At 50.9% G+C, this 17,933-nt stretch overlaps 3 protein-coding genes across 3 annotated transcripts; 1 reads left to right on the top strand and 2 right to left on the bottom strand.

Moving 5' to 3' along the window:
* Window positions 1-944: 944 nt before the first annotated feature.
* On the bottom strand, window positions 945-1,445 carry CDC26 (cell division cycle 26). The gene is made up of 2 exons (XM_042878875.1): window positions 1,320-1,445; window positions 945-1,232 (listed from the first exon to the last, which is right to left on the bottom strand). Exons 1-2 carry the CDS (start codon window positions 1,398-1,400, stop codon window positions 1,059-1,061), a joined length of 255 nt encoding a protein of 84 aa, XP_042734809.1. The 5' UTR covers window positions 1,401-1,445; the 3' UTR covers window positions 945-1,058.
* Window positions 1,446-1,582: 137 nt separating this feature from the next.
* PRPF4 (pre-mRNA processing factor 4) lies at window positions 1,583-9,667 on the top strand. Its single transcript, XM_042878873.1, has 14 exons — window positions 1,583-1,664; window positions 2,124-2,301; window positions 2,506-2,692; window positions 2,922-3,009; window positions 3,501-3,580; window positions 3,886-3,979; window positions 4,854-4,948; window positions 5,544-5,602; window positions 6,202-6,325; window positions 7,255-7,344; window positions 8,211-8,333; window positions 8,461-8,568; window positions 8,649-8,767; window positions 8,945-9,667. The coding sequence occupies exons 1-14, from the start codon at window positions 1,590-1,592 to the stop codon at window positions 9,136-9,138; spliced, it is 1,614 nt and encodes a 537-aa protein (XP_042734807.1). The 5' UTR covers window positions 1,583-1,589; the 3' UTR covers window positions 9,139-9,667.
* A 1,471-nt stretch (window positions 9,668-11,138) lies between these two features.
* On the bottom strand, window positions 11,139-17,767 carry WDR31 (WD repeat domain 31). Its single transcript, XM_042879348.1, has 9 exons — window positions 17,302-17,767; window positions 16,683-16,812; window positions 15,598-15,672; window positions 14,698-14,842; window positions 14,520-14,620; window positions 14,084-14,151; window positions 13,053-13,194; window positions 12,449-12,611; window positions 11,139-11,738 (listed from the first exon to the last, which is right to left on the bottom strand). The coding sequence occupies exons 1-9, from the start codon at window positions 17,346-17,348 to the stop codon at window positions 11,578-11,580; spliced, it is 1,032 nt and encodes a 343-aa protein (XP_042735282.1). The 5' UTR covers window positions 17,349-17,767; the 3' UTR covers window positions 11,139-11,577.
* Window positions 17,768-17,933: the final 166 nt, after the last annotated feature.

Here is a 17,933-nt window from a genome sequence, read left to right as displayed (position 1 = left end):
CTACAGTGAGGGCCAGCATCATTCAGTGATCCACAAGTGTCTGCTTTGCTGACAAAAGACCCAGCAGCCACAGAACTGATGTGGGCTGCTCCTGCTGCTTTTCTCTGGCATGACTCCCCTGTGCCTGTACTAACTGTGCAAGTGAGCAGCAGTGGCTGAGCATCCATCATCCTGTGGCTGCAGATCATAGGAACAGCACCCCCTGAGCATCTGGTCATCAGCAGGAAGCTCTGAAGCTGCTAGTATGGGAGCATGTGAGGTAGCTGAGACAGTCCAGGTAAACTTGGCATAGCGTGAGGAAAGTAGAGCTGGAAAGGGGAATTAGTGCTCCCCATATCTGCTGCGTGGATCTGAGGGAGTGGTGAAAGGGTGTGAGCTTGAGAGAGCTGTGCAAATGAGCCTACCTGCTGAGTGCTAGTGTCTGTACACCAAGGAATTGCGTAACAGTGTAACACGGTGTTATTATGGATCTTTCTCACCCATATGTGAGACATGAAGCACTGGGCTGATTGGCTGATTTTTCTTCCCCCATGCAACCGAAGGAGACCCAGGGCCTTTGTTCCTCCTAAAATGTTTCCCTGTCAGACTCGAGGCATGCTAGAAATGCTGAACAGCAGAGCAGTCCCTGATCATTCAGTGCAGCGTTAAGCTCTGCTTTAGTCCCGATCGCGACGTTCCAGTTTAAGGAACACTTTGAAGAGTTTGAAGTTTCGCATTTCCCCACCCTGACCAGAAATGTGGTGCACCACAACAGCAGGATTGTGCTGTCAGCTCAGCCAGCAGCTGTGGGGCGCTGCTGCTCTCCTGTCCCTTCTCAGCGCTGTGACAGCTGGGAAGCGGCTGCACTGCGCTCCTCGGATATACAGCTCGGACGAGACGCGGGCGGCTCCTTCCACAGCCTTACCAGGCGGAGCAGCATCTGGGAAAAAACTTCCTGTGCTGGCTTCTAAAAAAGAACGCATTTATTTAAAACAGCACAGCCGCTGCAGGGCTCTCATGGGTGGTAAGGAGGACGGGGGAGGGCGGACCGCCAGGGGCGGCACAGCGCCGCGGCCCCGTCAGAACTCGAAGGTGCCGAAATGCGCGGCGCGGACGCCGGCCTTGGGCTGGGGCTTGTAGCCGATGCGGTCGTTGATGATCTGCTCCCGGCTCTTGTGCTCGCTGCCTAGCGCGATGCCCGCCGCCTCCTCGCCAGTCGCCACCTCCGCCTCCTCTCGCTGCTTCTTGCGGCTCTGCGGAGCGGAGGGACCGCGTCAAGGCACGGCGCGTGCTAAGCCGGGCCCGCCCAGGCCGGCCGCCCCCACGGGCCCCGCGCGCACCTCCAGGTCCTTCCGGACGCCTTCGAACTCCTCGATGTCGTCCAACTTCAGCTCCAGCCGCGTCGGCTTCCGCCGCAGCATCACTCCCGCCGCCGTCGATCTCCCAGCCTGCCCCGCGCGGTGCCCCGCCCCTTCCGATCTGTCTCGTACATCCAGCGTCTTCCAGTCTACCCCCATCTTGTCCCGCCTCTTCCGGTTTGTCACTTCCGGTCTGCTCCGCGCCTCCCGGAAGTGCTCAGTAAGGCGCCGCAGTCGTCTGGCAGCGCAGCCATGGCTTCCGTGCGGGCACCGGTAGCGCGCGGCGGGGCTCGGCCCGCTCCTGTGAGGGCCCCCGCGCCGCCTGAGGTAGGAGCCGTGGCGTTTGGGTGTTTTCCCACAATCTCGTAGTTTTCTTGATGGGTTCGTAACGACGGCAGTGTTCTGAGCACGGGGCGGCCCCCGCTGCACTGTGGGAGGGGAGTTTGGGCTCTCCTGCCCGGGAGCTCAGTGTGAGGAGCGGGAGGAGCTTCGTGGCTTAAAGTTGGGAACAGAAATTCCACAGAAAAACATTACCTGGAAGTCGTGCCTGAGCAGATAGCAAGGAGACAAAAAGGGCCCGGTGTAATTTGAGCACTTTACTCAAACGCTACGTTTTCGCTCTTCTCTTTATGTGCAGGGTGCAGCCGTGCTGCTCCCACACGATGTCAGGGTCTCCTCGCACACCCCCAGGCCCCAGCAGATGTTCCTGCTGCAGGCATGCAGGCACTGCTCCGCTTTGCAGGCAGCGCACAGGGGGAATCAGACAATTTTGCCTTTCCTTTGCAGCCCACGAAGAGCAAACCATCAGAGGAGGGCGATGCTCCCCCTGCCAAGAGAGCACCCATTTTCTATGGCAGCCTGGAGGAGAAGGAGCGGGAGCGGCTGGCAAAGGGAGAGTCTGGGCTTCTGGGGAAGGAGGGGATGAAGGCTGCTCTCGAGGCTGGCAACATCAACATCAGCAGCGGTGAGAGTGCTCAGCCAACTGGTTTTGCCTTTCCTCTTCAATTTGACATAATCAAAAGTCACTCTGATAATCTCTGAGCAGAGATTAGAGTTGAGAAGGGGAGGCTTCTGCCTGGAGTGCCAGCTTTCTGCTGGGATCTTCCTGTTGGAGAGGGATCTCCAGTCTGGCTGCTGTCTCTGGTCCGATGGTTTCCCTTTGGTTTAGGTGAGGTCTTTGATTTGGAGGATCACATGAGCGAGCGGCAGGCGGAAGTCTTGGCTGAGTTTGAGCGCAGGAAGCGAGCCCGGCAAATCAACGTCTCCACGGATGACTCTGAAGTGAAAGCCTGCCTGCGAGCCCTCGGGGAGCCCATAACGCTCTTTGGAGAAGGTCCTGCTGAGAGGAGGGAGAGGTGCTGTGCCCGCCCTTGTGTGTTGCAAAGAGGGAATGCTCAGCTTCCCCCAGTTTGTCCTATTCCTAATGTTTTCATTGTAGTTGGCATGCAGTGAGTGCTGCCAGTCAGTGGTGTTTTGTTACAATATAGCTAGGGTTGTCCAGAAGAAAGAATGGAACACAGTGAGCGTTTGTCAGATTGTGTGAGATTTCACTGAGTAAATGCATTTTAATGTGTTTCTTTTCAGATTAAGAAATATCCTCTCAGTGGTCGGCACAGATGCATTGAAAAAGACAAGGAGAGATGACGACAGATCTAAAAAGTCTAAAGAAGAGGTGATGATTTCTCAGTGCTGGGGGAGATTTATATGGTCACCTTTTGGATACCTTATTTTAGTGGTCTCTAAGATGTTCAAACCTGGTTTTGGTCAGGGTGTGAATTCTAATGTCATCCCTTCTTTCTCTTTTTTCATTGTTGCCCATTTTAGCAGTACTGTATCAATGCATTGTGCATAATTAATGCATCAGTGCATTAAGACTGGCTTGTACTTAGCCAAATTCTATGTCGTGTACAATATATAAAACAGGCAGTTGGTGTTTGGGTCGTCACATAGTTATACCACGTTCTTGTTGTTTGTCTTCCTGCTCAGGAAGAAAAAAACTCTTTCTGCTACTGCATCTTTCTGCCTTTGATTCATCTTTCTTTTTTTGGAGTCCATTTTCCCCTTACCATTTTGGGGGGCTGATGTAAGAAGAAGTCATCTAGGGTAACTGAATTGAGCAGTGCCATGCAAGCTTTTTCTTCATCTTTCTTCTTTTCCTTACAGTATCAGCAGACTTGGTACCATGAAGGACCACGTAGTCTAAAAACAGCAAGGCTGTGGCTTGCTAACTATTCGCTTCCCAGGTAAGAAAAACTAACATAAATGAAGGAGAGAAATGCAACCTTTTGTAACTCTTAACTACTGATCCTGTTGTGGGTAGTGCAGTAAATTTGAGATCGAAAGAATGCAGAACATATACTGGTAGACAAATCCAATGGGCTTAAAGGTTGAGTTAATAGTTACTGTACAGTTAGTTACAATAGTTACTGTACAGTTAGACTGTAGTGTTAGCCCAGTGATGGGGAAGTAAGTGTTTCTAGCAGCAGTGCATGGGAAATTGAGACATGGGAAATTCGGACACCTGCTACTCCGTCTTTGCTCCTCACAGGGCAGTGAAGCGTCTAGAAGAAGCCCGGCTGCTCAAAGAGATTCCAGAGGCAACCAGGACATCGCAGAGACAAGAACTACACAAGTCCCTACGAGTAGGTTTGCCATCTGTTCAACTGCTGTTTTTAATGTTTTTTCCTGAATTCCAAAGAGATCAGAAAGAGAGAACTGCCTGGAGGTGCCGTCCAGGTGTATTTAATTTGCTATGCTGTGTCTTGAAGAGCTTTGCACTTTCTCTTCTACATGTGTTGTAATTCTGTTTCTGCAGTTGTTTAGAGAGATCTGCTTTTGTTGTCTTCCCACGCTGCAGAGGGATGAAGAGATACATCCCTGTGTTGATTTAGCTCTTGCCCTTGAAACTGAAGAAATTGCTTCTTGGGGTTGTCACAGGTTTAGTTGGTTAGAAAGGAACGGATTGTTTTTCTCATCCTGTGCCATGGTCACTATTCTATAAACCCAAGGAAAGTAATAACCAACACAGTAATGGAAGTTGTGCTTTAGAACGCCCCTGAGGCATCATGGTCAGGCACGTTAAGTCAGATTGCTAACTTAATGGGATGGTTTAAGCACACAGTATGTTTACACCCCAATGCATTAGCTGCCAGTGGATTTGCTTCTCCTCTAAGAGCACTGCCTGCCCTCCTCTGTCTGGTTCTGTTCCTTGGATGAGATGTAGAAAGAGGTCAGAACTGCAGTGAGTTCTCAGTGCAAAGCAGAGCTCCAGCATTAGTGGTGGCAATCTGGTGGGTGGCATACTGAGTGCTAAGCTGTGCCGTGGGGCTGTGAAAGCTTCTCTCAGTCAGATGAGCTCCATGGCCCTCCTGCTTGGAGCTGGAGTAGCTCTAAGGTAACTTCTCCCTTTGGAAGTGACTTCCCTGTGGCCTCTGACTTCTTGTACCTCAGTCATTGGCCAGGACTTTCCCTAGGTCGTTTGTATTTATTCCTTGTTTTCTCTGTATTTGGTTGCAGTCCTTGAATAACTTCTGCAGTCAGATTGGGGATGATCGCCCGCTGTCCTACTGCCACTTCAGCCCCAACTCCAAACTCCTGGCTACTGCCTGTTGGTAAGTTCTCTTTAAAGCATTTACTTCAGGGTGTGGGCATCCAGTATTTGGTTTGCCTGGGCGGCACTGAGTGAAGAGGGGCCTTAGGCCTCAAGTAAGTAGGTTGCTGTGAAAGTAATGATTCGTGTTTATTTCCATGGAAACTACAACAGGTGCAGTGAGCACAGTGACTCTTTTTGATAGAGCAAGTTCTCAGCTACAGAACGCTATTTTTCAATATAGTCAGCACCATTAGCTCTTGTTCTTGGCAGTGATGAACAGGAGCCTGCATGTCACGCTCATTACAAACCACTAGAGGAAGTGAGCACTGTCACTGTGGGCACTGCTGAAATGCACCACCCACCTCTCGCTGTGCTCACATCCACTGTTTGGTCTCCATAAACATTCACAAGTGTCAGTGAACGTCAGTGGGTGCCATTTTTTCCTCATGGAGGAATTCAGTGACACACCTTTGCTCTGTACGTGTTTTGATGTCAGACGCTGCTTTGTCAGACTGCCACCCACTGCAGAACCCCTCGGTGCAGTTTTGCAGCTTTGTTTGGTAAGTTGTTTGATGCTCCTGTCTACACTGACTTCTGTTTCTTGTGTTCAACAGGAGTGGACTGTGCAAGCTGTGGTCCGTGCCTGACTGCAACCTTGTTCACACCTTACGAGGTAGAGAATGACTTTCACTGAAATCCTGTGTAATTCTTTTGTTCCTCTCTAAGCTGAATTCCTGTCTGTGAACTGTTTTGTGACTGAGAATGTGTTCTCTGGGCAGACCTTATTCTCATGAGAGTATCACACAGGCTTGTGGAGCACAGACACGTGTCAGATAGTCCAGAGAAAGTCCTGACGTTTCTCTTAAAGAAAAAAAGTTTGTTGTTTCCATTTCTGGATGATGTTTTCATTTTGCTTCATTTCAAAACCTGTTTTGAGTTATTTTGAGCCAAGTTTTAGCATTCTTGGCCAGACCACGGAGTCCCAGTGAGGTTCTCTGAACAGTGGGCACAACTTTGACTAAATACAAATCTTTTCTTTCACATATGTTGAATTTTCACTGTGTTTTGAGGGTTGCAAATCTCAGTGTTAGATATTTTTAAATGGGTGCCACTGGAATTGTAATTTGGTTGTGCAACTTTGCTCAACGTGGGAGGACATTTGGTGAAAGTATGCTCTGGTGGCTGACTAACCAGTAACTGAAAAAATGCTCCTTTTCTGGAGACTTGGTCAAGATTGGAAGATTATGGATTTTGATTTTCTTTCCTCTTAAGGACACAGCACCAATGTAGGAGCAATAGTCTTCCATCCCAAAGCCACCGTCTCCCTCGACAAGAAGGACGTCAACTTGGCCTCGTGTGCAGCTGATGGTTCTGTCAAACTCTGGAGCCTTGAAAGGTCAGAATCACACAGAGCACACACAGATGCAGTGTTGTTGCTTGGGGGCTTACCTTATGAAACAGTGGGCATTTACTTTCAGGCAAACATGGCCTGTTATTACAACACCAGTGCAATTCCCAGCCTCAGTGTGTGTCTCCTTCTTAAGCAGGCAAAGACATCGCCCTGATTAGGGGAAACGAGGCAAGGGAAATTGTCTGGAAGGAATTTAGTCAGTGTGCTGCTGTGCATTAGCAACCTGCTGATGCAGTTGAGTGACGGGTGGAAGATCTGGAGGTGCTTTTATTCTGACCTTTCATTTAGGAGAGAATTCCCCTTCTTCAGCATTAATATCTGCTGTGTTTGAAAAGCGGAATGCTGCAGTGCCTCAGGAAAAGGCAGGCAGCTGTGAGATCCTCAGTTCATTACCCCTACCCAAAAGCTATTGTTTCTAATTGCAGAAGCATACTTGTGCCAGGCAACAATTGTTCCTTAGTCTCATGTGACCACATCTCTTTAGTCTGCTGGAAGGATACTGTCAGTGCTGTTCAGGTCTTCCACTACAGGCTGCTGAGGTGCTGCAGCACGTAGCTCTGGGAGAATAAATATTTGCTCTGTCCTGCCTGCCCTGGCTATCTTCAGCATAGCAGAGTTTGCTGCAGCATTAGATGTTCTGCGTAGTGACAGCAAAGATGGTTTCTGCTGTTGAGACCTTCAGGTTGTCAGTTTTTGAAACTGTTCCAGGAGAACTTACTACTGAAGTTATGAATGTGGATAAAGGGCTTTACGTAGAGCTTCAGCTTTGTGAGCAAAAAGCAGCATTTAGAGTCAGTAGTCAACACTGACTTTCTTGTCTGGCTTGTATTAAAGTCCGTCTCACTGTGCTCATTGCTGCAAAGGTTTGGCTAGAGCCAGCCACCCTGACCAGTGTCTGATGATCTTGTTTTCAGTGATGAGCCAGTGGCAGATATTGAAGGACACAGCATGAGAGTGGCACGTGTGATGTGGCACCCCTCTGGGAGGTTCCTGGGCACTACTTGGTAAGGGGATTCTGTTGATGCTTTTGTTTAAGATGCTATTACCTGCAGTCACTGGGATTCATGAAAGGCTTCCTTTCTCTGCACCTCACATGAGAGCCAGTTGCAAGCAGTGTATGCTGAGGTAATAAAATATTTGGTGTTCTCCTTGGAGATTTCCAACTGCCAGAGGAGCAGCCCAGTGGCTGCTGCTGCCTCCTGAGTGAGTGTGGGATGGGAGGTGGCTGAGGACAGTGGTGCTGAAGGAGAGGGGGACTGGACTGGAGCTGAATGGTACAAAGGTGATCTGAAAATCCAGTTCCAGAAGCCGAAATGTTTGCTGCTGCTAAGAGGATTTCAGTGAAATACCCACACTCTGGCAGTGAGGATGGTGATCTTTGTAAGCGAGGCTGTTCCACCTTATTCTCCCTTCAGTTTTGAAATTATACAAAGTGAACCAAACATTCTCTGCTCATGTATGAAATCATCCTGTGGCAGTTAGTGATAACTGTTTCTTCCCTTTTCCTTTTGTGTGGCTCTCTCAGGCCATCTGTGCTCTATGCTAGCAGGTGAAAAGGGAACGGCACTTGAACAGGGCATGTGTATTTTTTGTATGGTGCATCTCTTCATCTGCCCACGGAGGCACTGTGTGATCCCTTCAGGGTTTAAGGATGCCATGCTGATGTAGAAGTAGGGAAGCTCCCTGCTCTCCCAGGGGTATGCTGAGGATCTCTGAGTTTTTGAGGTTTACAGTCTCATTCCTGTCTGTGTTTTCCTAATGCTCAAAGAAACAGGCGAAGTGGATGTCCTGGCAGCTGGTGTGTGTGTGCGCCCAGTTCAGATAGGATTGTATGATCAGGTTTTAATGCTTTTTTTTTTTTTAATTTAAGTTACGATCACTCGTGGCGCTTGTGGGACTTGGAAGCCCAGGAAGAGATCCTTCATCAGGAGGGGCACAGCAAAGGGGTCTATGACATCGCCTTTCACATGGATGGGTCTCTTGCTGGGACTGGGTGAGTTTGTTTCACTGTATGTGAAACATTACCAAGGTTTTGTTGCTCACTGACTCCAAAAGCTGCAGTACTGGCGCTCTGTCAGCTGCTGAAGTCTGGAGGTGATGGAGTTTGGGTTCTCTCTTAGTGGACTGGATGCTTTTGGCCGAGTGTGGGATTTGCGCACTGGGCGTTGTATCATGTTTCTGGAAGGCCACCTGAAGGAGATCTATGGACTTAACTTCTCCCCAAATGGGTAAGACAGGAGCTTGCATGCCTTGTGTGGGAGATCTGAGTACGAAGCTCAGCTTTCAATGCATTCTTGACTCCTGGCAGATACCACGTTGCAACTGGCAGTGGTGACAATACTTGCAAGGTATGGGACCTCCGTCAGAGGAAGTGCATCTACACCATTCCTGCCCATCAGAACCTGGTGACTGGGGTGAAATTTGAACGTAAGTACCTGCTATCTGATGTTCCTTATTCCTGCCTTTCCTCTGCTGAGGTGGCAGGGAATGTGGCAACTCAAAAACGCATCCTCAGATCAGGAAGATCTGCACTGGGTAGCGGTAGAAGATTTGTCACGTGTTTATTTGCAAAACTCATTTCTCCCTTTTTTTCCTCAACTGCAGCCAATCATGGTAACTTCCTGTTGACGGGCGCTTACGACAACACCGCAAAGATCTGGACTCACCCTGGCTGGTCCCCTCTGAAAACACTGGCTGGTCATGAGGGAAAGGTGATGGGACTGGATATCTCCCTCGATGGGCAGCTGATAGCAACGTGCTCCTATGACAGAACCTTCAAGTTGTGGACAGCAGAGTAGCTCAAAGGCACTGCTGATGAACTGGGATAGCAATGTTAATAATGCCTTTGAACTAAGACCTGGGTTTTTATATATTAAATTTTTAAAAAAGGAAAGGAATCGGCTGTTGCAACATGTGTCACAGTGGCTGTGGTCACTAGCTGGTCTTGGTTTCCTGGTTGAGGCAGTTTTGAAGCATCTGTGCTGACCAGGGCTTGGTTGGAGTCAAAGCTGGGATGATGTTCTTCCACTTTTTAGGACTTTTGCTTTATATTGCAGATAGTGGTTATCTGCAGTAATTTGGAGATGAACTACCTTCTTCCACCTTCCTTCTAGGACAGGCTCACAGGTTTGCTCCAGTCTGTTTTACACTTGTGTAGGTAGCCACACTGCGCTTCATGTATGGTCTGTTGTATGTTCTCTTGTTTTCTTACCTTCTCTTTTCCAGGATGCTGTTAACAGCAGTCTGTGTCTTCAAAAAATAAAGCAGAGTTAGCTGTTAGAGGAGAGCGTACCACAGTTCCTCTGCCTCTGCAGGTTGGTCTCTGAACATAGATGCCTGTATCTGCTTTGTTTCCACTTGCAGTGGGTGTTGTAATGCCAAGAAATTTTCAGCGCACATCTCGTGTCTTAGCTCCTTGAGCTGTTTTACAGATTGGGTGTTTCACATCTCCTGTTGAAGGTTTTGATGTGTCTCACCTAAGATGATGCAAAGAAGGCTGCTTCATTGTGGGTTGTCTCATTCTAACTTCCACTGTGAGGAAATTTCTTATTTGTTGTTTATTCTTTAAACTGAAGTTCAGATGTGTTCTAGAAAATCAGAACATGGCTTGAACATGTGCACTTGCTTCTGGGTCTGACTAAGAAGTGGAAGAATTACAGCGGTGTTGTGATTCATGGTTTGATTTCAGTCTATCTTAAAATATCTCCAGGAGAAAAAACAGAATCACAGAATGGCCAGGGTTGGAAGGGACCTCAAGGATCATGAATCTCCGACCCCCTGCCACAGGCAGGGCCACCAACCTCCACATTTCATAGCAGCCCAGGCTGCCCAGGGCCCCATCCAACCTGGCCTTGAACACCTCCAGGGATGGACGGGGCATCACAGCCTCTCTGGGCAGCTGTTCTAGCACCTCACCACTCTCTGGGTAAAGAATTTCCCCCTGATGTCCGACCTCAATCTCCCCTCCCTCAACTTAAAACCATTTCCCCTCGTCCTAAAAAAAACGGTCATCTCTTCTTTGTCACCTGGAGAGCAGCTGTCCGTTGTCCATGGGAAACAGACACAGTGCTGTTCTCAACATTTGCAGTGGGGGACATCCAAAAACCACGTGTGAGTTACTTCCTTTCTTCTAACAGAGAGCTGTGTGCTCTCTGCTTCCTTAGAAGTATGGTGGCATCTGCCAAGTGCTGCATATTCTGTCTTATTTACTCCCAGGAAAAATGTTAACAGACTCGAGGCCAGGAAATAGCACAAAAGCCATATTTAATTGCTGTCTTCTCTTGTATAAGCCTAAACATCCAGCTATGTGTGCTCATGCCCCTTCTCAGGTATCATTTGAAGAGTTTATATGCTGCCAGCTGCACAGACAGGGATCTCCCTGCCCATAAGGAACAAACTCCTGGGATGTTTCTCAGCAGGCTGCCCATGGGACAGTCCTTACCCAGTGCTTGTTCTGCTCCCGCCCGGCACAGCAGCATACTTCTAGCTGGCTTAGGATGAAATGTTAGACACCAGTGAACTGCATTTATACTCGCTCAGCCCCATGCAGCAGGATGAAAAACTGGAGCAAGGAGAGGAGGCTGAGCATTCCCTGCCTGATGCCCAGGCATGCTGCAGAGCTGCCGCTTGGGACCACACGGGCCAGACATGAGCCACCTGCTGCAGAACTGGGAGCCAGTTGTGTCACAGCAGGTAAAATACACACTGTTCATTCCCTGGAGTCCTCTGGAGGCACTGTGCTGTGAGCTGACCTAGCAGTGCTGATTTAAATCTGATCCAGGGAGACATTGATCCCTGGTTTCCTCTCACAGCAGTGAAGTCACAGCTTGGTTGTTCCTTCTTTTCACAGTAAAAGCTGTTTTCTTGGTGCAGGAGGAGCGCTCTGATCAGACACTCAGACCTGAGAAACAGCACAGAGAAGGCACGTGCTTTGTCATAGCTCATTTCTCCTCCGTTGGCTCCCTTTACAGCCAGGTTGTGTGGAGATTTTGTGACTAAAGCCCACAATGCTCTTATCAGCAGTGAGAATTTGGCCTGAAAGCATCACTGATTCAGCTCTTCTTCTAGCCAGCTCTAATGGCTTCCCATAGCCCACAAGCAAACAACAGGCAATACATCCCTTGTGCACCGTGGCTCCGCTGTCACTGCTCTGCAGGCACGAGAGTGGTGCCTGCTGTCAGTGGAAGAATTGGAGGATCAGATCCCCACGGACAATCTCTGCTGGGAAGGATCTGTGGTCAAAATGCTGCCACCTTCTCCAGCTCCAGCTCCTCACGGTGCCTCAGCTGCAGCACGTGGATCCCTGAGCGAAAGCTGGCACAGAGCAGCGTGGAGCTATCGCAGGCAGCCAGTGAGACCAGCGGTCCAGCTCCCTCGAGGCATGCAGTGGCAAGGCAGGCTGAGGAGGAAAGAGAAAAAGTCACTCTGACACCAGGTGAGAGGAAAGGTGAGCGAAAGAAGGAAAGAAAGAGGTTTTAACATGGGAGTTGATCACATTTCTGTTTTTTATCCTGTCTTGAATTAGTGGGGAGGTGCGTAGCCATAGTGAACGTGTAATGCCAGTGAGTTTTGCTGGGCTCAGTGCAAAGCGCATCTGTGACCCTTCTCCAGAGGCGCTGTCTGCCTCTGAGCACTGAGATAACAAACCTGTGCTGCAGTGGGGCCTGGCAGGCAAGCAGCTTTGTGTCTGGCTCTGGTGAGGACCCAGCCCTCAGCCAACCCTCCGGCATGCAGAGATTCCCATTCAGGATGGTGGTCGCAGCTGCCCCCTCCACACTCCAGTGCAGCCTGTGTTCCTTACGACTTTCCCCTCCTAAGGAAAGCACTGGAGTTCCCCTGTTCTTTTTGATTTTCACTGTTTGTCTTTCACTGCTGAACTTGGACATCCCATCATTGCTTCCTGTTAGTTCAAGGAGGATGCCCATCACCTCCAGGCTCGTGCACCCAGACATCCTTTGCCAGAGGATGGACACAAACTACTCTGGTGCTCATCTCCACCCAGCCCTACAGCTGTGTGAAAACCCAGGGCTGGCAGGCACACAGCTGTGTGCTCATCACCCCAGGGAGACAGCAGCCAGGTCTGTTATCCCAGGGCAGTGCCCTGCCTACCTGCAGTGTCCCGGTCCCAGATCTTCACTTTGCTGTCGTATGAGGATGTGGCAATGCTGGGGGTGAGAGCAGGACCCCGTGGAAGGAACACACATGAGGCTGTGGTCTGCAGATGCCCTCTGTACTCACACACTCTGCTCCTGGTCTGCCGTAGGTCCCACAGCTGCAAGGCAACAAGCAGTGCTCAGAGCTCAGGCCGTCACTGCCACCTGCCAGCACGGAGAGGTTTTACAGAGAGAGGAAGGTAGGTTTGGTTACAGAGCTCCTCGCTCATCCTCATAGCACATCTCTGCCTTTATCCCTGCCACTGAGCACATCTCACAGCACTTCAAGACCCCAAAAAGGTTTTCACCATTTATCCAAATGTGCATCTGCAAACAGAATCCCAGCACTTTAATAAGGAAGGGTATTTGCTGCTGCAGTAGACTGACAAAGGGATAGATGGGGGGGAAACTGAGCTCCAGCCCAACCTGTGACTCCAGGTAAGGCCAAAGCAGTGGGAGCTGTGCTCTGCTGCAGGCAGAGCCCTGGAGCACTGAGCTGCTGCCCTGTGCTGTGGAGATGGAGAGAAGCAGGAGGTGGACTGGGTGCCCTACAGACTCACTGTTGCTTCGCAGCCCTCCCCAGAAAATCCGCTGCTGCTGCTGACACAGTATCGCCCGTCCTGGCTCACATCACAACTTGTCTGGATGTGCTGCTTGCCTGGGAACGTGTGTGCCACCTGCAGCTCCCGGCTGTCCCACATCCTGGAAGCAGAAAAAGTAGGGATGGGGACACGGAGCCATTACTGTGCTACAGGAGCCCTTGGTGCCCTCCCTGCAGCCCCACTGTGCTCCTGCACTTTGCCACCACAGAGCAGCCTCTCTCCTTTCTACAAGCCTTTACCCAGGGCAGCTGTGTGGAGCTCTGAATTTTCTCTTTTGTGCCCATAGGCGGTGCCCAGTGCTGCTTGCAGCTGTAGATGCCCCCATGCTGTCCTCCCCCAGCAGGAGACCCAGGTGAGCCAGGAATGGCTTCCAGCCACACGTGAGGCTGGCAGATGGGGGAGAGCAGGAAGACAGGAAAAACAACCACCCCAACAGCCCCCTGTGCACTGACACTGCTTTACCTATCAGCACGTGGCCCTGGCTGCAGCTCCCACAGTATCACAGAATGGCCAGGGTTGGAAGGGACCTCAAGGATCACGAAGCTCCAACCCCCTGCCACACGCAGGGCCACCAACCTCCAATTTCACAGCCCAGGCTGCCCAGGGCCCCATCCAACCTGGCTTTGAACACCTCCAGGGATGGACGGGGCATCCACAGCCTCTCTGGGCAGCTGTTCCAGCACCTCACCACTCTCTCTGTCAAGAACTTCCCCTGACATCCAACCTCGATCTTCCCTCCCTCAACTTCAAACCATTTCCCCTTGTCCTGCTGTTATCTACCCTTGTCCTTATTTGTATCTACCAAACAAGACTCCCCTCTTGTTTGTAGCTTCCCTTTAGGCACTGAAAGGCTGCAATGAGGTCACCCCGCAGCCTTCTCTTCTCCAAGCTGAACGAGCCCACCTCCCTCAGCCTGTCTTTGTAGGGGAGCTGCTCCAGCTCCCTGATCATCTTTGTGGCCCCCTCTGTGGCTGCCTGGAAGGATTTACCTGATGGTTTTATCCTCTGATGTCTGGATGACGTAGGGCTCCCCAGGGACCCAGCACAGATGTGTTACCTGTAGAGGGGAAGGGAAAGGTGGTGGTGATGCTAAGATTTGGGCTTAGCAGGCAGGGAGGAACCAGCAGCTCAGCAGGACATGGTGCCATGGAAACAGAGGTACCCCAGGCACCGCTTTCTCCACTGCTTAGCAAAAGGTTATTAATAAATTGCTGTACATCTGTGGGTGCCTTTGTGCTCCTGGAGGTGCAGTTCTGGAGGAGAGGAAAACCAGCCTTAAGCTGATCTCCAGAAGCATCAGTCCATCTTCACGGTGTCTCAGGGGTTTAGTGTAATGCCGAACTTGAGGCAAATTCACTCTCTGGGGCTTTGCATGCAAGGGACCAGAGCTGCCATTCTGGGATGCAAAGAACCAGAGGCTCCTACCAGGTTCCTGGAGAGAGCAGCTCTGCACAGACACTCTCCGGTCTCCACATCCCATTTGCGAATGGTGTTGTCTCGTGAACCTGTGCACAGCCGCGACGCATCTGCAAGAGCAAGTCAGCATGCAAATACAGCCATGCTACAGCAGGAAGAACCACTTGAGCAGTGTGCTGCTCCTCACCCGGGCTCACAGCCAGCCCAGTAACAACCAGCTCATGGCCTGGGAAGAACTGCCTTGGCCCCGATGTCCCGTGGAGCTCCCACATCATTACTGTTCTGTCCCGGGATGCACTGAAGACTCTGTTGGAATCATGGGTGCAGGTGACCTGCAGAGGAACAGATGGAGAAATGGGTTGGGCTCCGGCCTGGCTGTGTGCTGGGAAAGCACAGCTGCTCTGCTTCCTGCCCATGGCAGCACTGTGACAACAGACATTGCGGACAAGAAGGGATCAGTGCTGAGGTTGGAGGGATCCCCAGCTCGGCTCTGCTTCCTGGAGCCACTCACACCATGAGGAGTACCTGCAGCCCCAGGCAGGGCCTGGTGAGCAGCAAAAGGGAAATGTTGGCAGTTCCCATCACTGTCCCTGTGGCACAGCTACAGAGACACAGGGATTAACCCGCTTCACTGGGTGAACGCAGAGCTGCTGAGCTGAGGCTTGGATGGTGTGAGGTCAGATATTTCCCTGTATGGCAGCACAGCAAGAAATGATTCTTTTCTTGTACTGGGTCTCACAGGAATAAGCAAAGCACATTGTTGGTGCAAAGACACCTCACTGTGACGTTTGAAACCCTGCTTTGAAGCCCACGTGACAGAACTTCCTGTAAGGAGACACTGGAATCGACACCATGCTGCACCTCACCCCCATTCCATCCTCATAAAATCCATTTTATGGGGAAAAGAAAACTTTCTGAGAAACCCAAACGAGCACACTGCATGTCACTGTGAGCACTGGGAGCTATGAAAGGTGAGAAGGAGCACAGGGGACTGCTGGGTGCTGCCAGGGCCCCCAACAGAGCAGAGTGAGCGCCCTGCAGATACCAGACTGCCACTGCTGCTCCCGGTGCACTGCTTGATGCTCACCTTGGTGACCTCGTGCTCATGGCTGATGAAGCGCCCCAGCACAGCTCCGGACCTCCAATTACAGACAGCCACACTCTGCAGAGAGCCAGGGGAAGGAAGTCAGCGGTGGCAGGGGAACAGGACACAGAGGGCTCACACACAGCCTTGGTTTATGTTACACTGAGCCAAAGAGGGAACAGACTGTTCTGCTTGTGAGCTCCTACAGCAAGCACAGCTGTCTTCGGAGCGCATCCCACCCTGCCCACCACATCCTCCTTATTGAGGGTCACAGAGGGACCTGGACAGATTGGATCGATGGGCCAAGGTAAACTGTATGAGTTTCAATAGGGCCAAGTGTCGAGTCCTGCATTTTGGTCACAACAACCCCAGGCAATCCTACAGGTGTCGGGAGGAGTGGCTGGAAAGCTGCCTGATGGAAAGGGACCTTGGTGTACAGAGTTGGCTGAATGTGAGCCAGCAGTGTGCCCAGGTGGCCAAGAAGGCTTGCATCAGGAGTGGTGTGGTTGCAGGACCAGGGAAGTCATTCTGCCCCTGTGCTTGGCACTGGTGAGGCCTCACCTGGAGTTCTGTGTCCAGTTTTGGGCACCTTGGTACAGAAAGGACATGGAGGTGCTGGAGCAGGTCTAAAAAAGGGCAATAAGGCTTGTGAAGGACTTGGAGAATATGGCCTATGAGGAGAGACTGAAGGAACTGGACTGTTTAGTCTGGGGAAAAGGAGGCTGAGGGGAGACCTGATTGCTGTCTTCCAATATCTGATAATGCTTACAGAGAGAGCGGGGTTGGTTTCTTCTCACTGGTGACAGGACGAGGGGAAACAGCCTCAAGTTGTGCCAGGGTAGGTTTAGGTTGGATATTAGGAAATACTTCTTTACTGAAAGGGCTGTTAAGCACTGGAACGGGCTGCCCAGGGAGGTGGAGTCCCCATCCCTGAATGTGTTTAAAAACCATTTGGATGCGGTGCTCAGGGACACGGTTTAGCAGAGGGTTGATAGTTAGGGCAGTACAGTTAGGTCGTGGTTGGACTCAATGATATTTAAGGGCTTTTTCAACCTGAGTGATTCTATGATCCTCTGATTCTATTGTACCTTATCCTTTCCTCCCGACACGCAGAGCTCTGGTCTGACAGCAGCCACGCAGGTGACAGCATCACTGTGTGCAGGGCTGTTCAGCTCCACCACCGCACCACGTCCTGGCCTTCCCGTGGAGCCATCAGCCCTGCAAGCGGCAGAGGGACAGCAGCAGTGTGTTTTTAGGTCAGATATTAGGACAAATTTCTTATCAGAAAGAGTGGAGAGGCAGTGGCACAGACTGCCCTGGGGGTGGGGGGGTCCCTGGAAGTGTTCAGGAAATGTGGAGACGTGGCACTGAGGGATGTGGTCGGTGGTGGGAATGGGTTGGGGCTGGGGATCCTTGAGGCCTTTTCCAATCTGAATGACTCCCTGATTAAGGGTAGATCATTTGGCCTCCAGAGCTCTATGTTAGCAACTTACAGGGAGTGTAAATGGTCACACCGACACGCTCAGCCACTCCTGTGAGTTACATTTTGGATCCCATCCCCCCAAAGAAGCTAGGCAGCAGCAAGGCTCAAAAATGAAGATCTGATCCATAAATTCAGTAATGAAACCAAACTCACATGCTTGAAATGTTCCCCACTCACCCAGCCCCTTTAGTAACCCAAGATACGACCATCTGAGGATGCTTTACCCATACGTGGCCGTGTGCAAGCTGATCTTACTCTGCAGTTTCCCCATCCCACCGCTGAACACACAGCATCAGCTGCAGGCAGCAGCATGGAGCATCACAACGCCGGGCTCAGGCTCTCACTGCTGGCTGCGAGGAGATGCAGCACAGCCAGAGATCCAGAGAGATTCCTGTTTCTCACACATCCAGGATAAAGCGCTGCTCCCCCTCCTCTGGGGTCACGTGCTGGGGGATGCCCACCCTATGCACGACACCGACACCGAATGGACACCACCTGCAGGCACAGACACAGGGCAGCCACCAATAAACCCGTTTCAATGGCAGCGAATTACCGAGTCCAGTAATTGGATTCCCTGCAGATGAAGATACACCAATTGGATTTAGTCTGCATTAGGCGTACGTTAGTGCTCCCATCTCCTGGGCAGGTATTCTGCCAACAGAAGGTCAGAAGAAAACCCAACTTCTATTGGTTGAGTTACTTCCTACTGGAAGAAAATGCATGCATTCAGTCTGCCCAGAGACGGGGAAGCTCCATACCAGCAGCACTCAGCAGGGGTCGGTGACATTCCACAACACATTCCCTTTCTAATTTTACCCTGGCAGCCTCTGTGATTAGCAATTACTAATACCAGCTA

Source organism: Lagopus leucura, unplaced genomic scaffold (assembly GCF_019238085.1).
Source record: "Lagopus leucura isolate 7727_CA_CO unplaced genomic scaffold, USGS_WTPT01 Super-Scaffold_100022, whole genome shotgun sequence".
In the NCBI taxonomy this organism is placed as follows: Eukaryota; Metazoa; Chordata; class Aves; order Galliformes; family Phasianidae; genus Lagopus; species Lagopus leucura.
The sequence above is the reverse complement of the archived record's forward strand: the minus strand, read 5'-3'. Positions and strand labels throughout refer to the sequence as shown.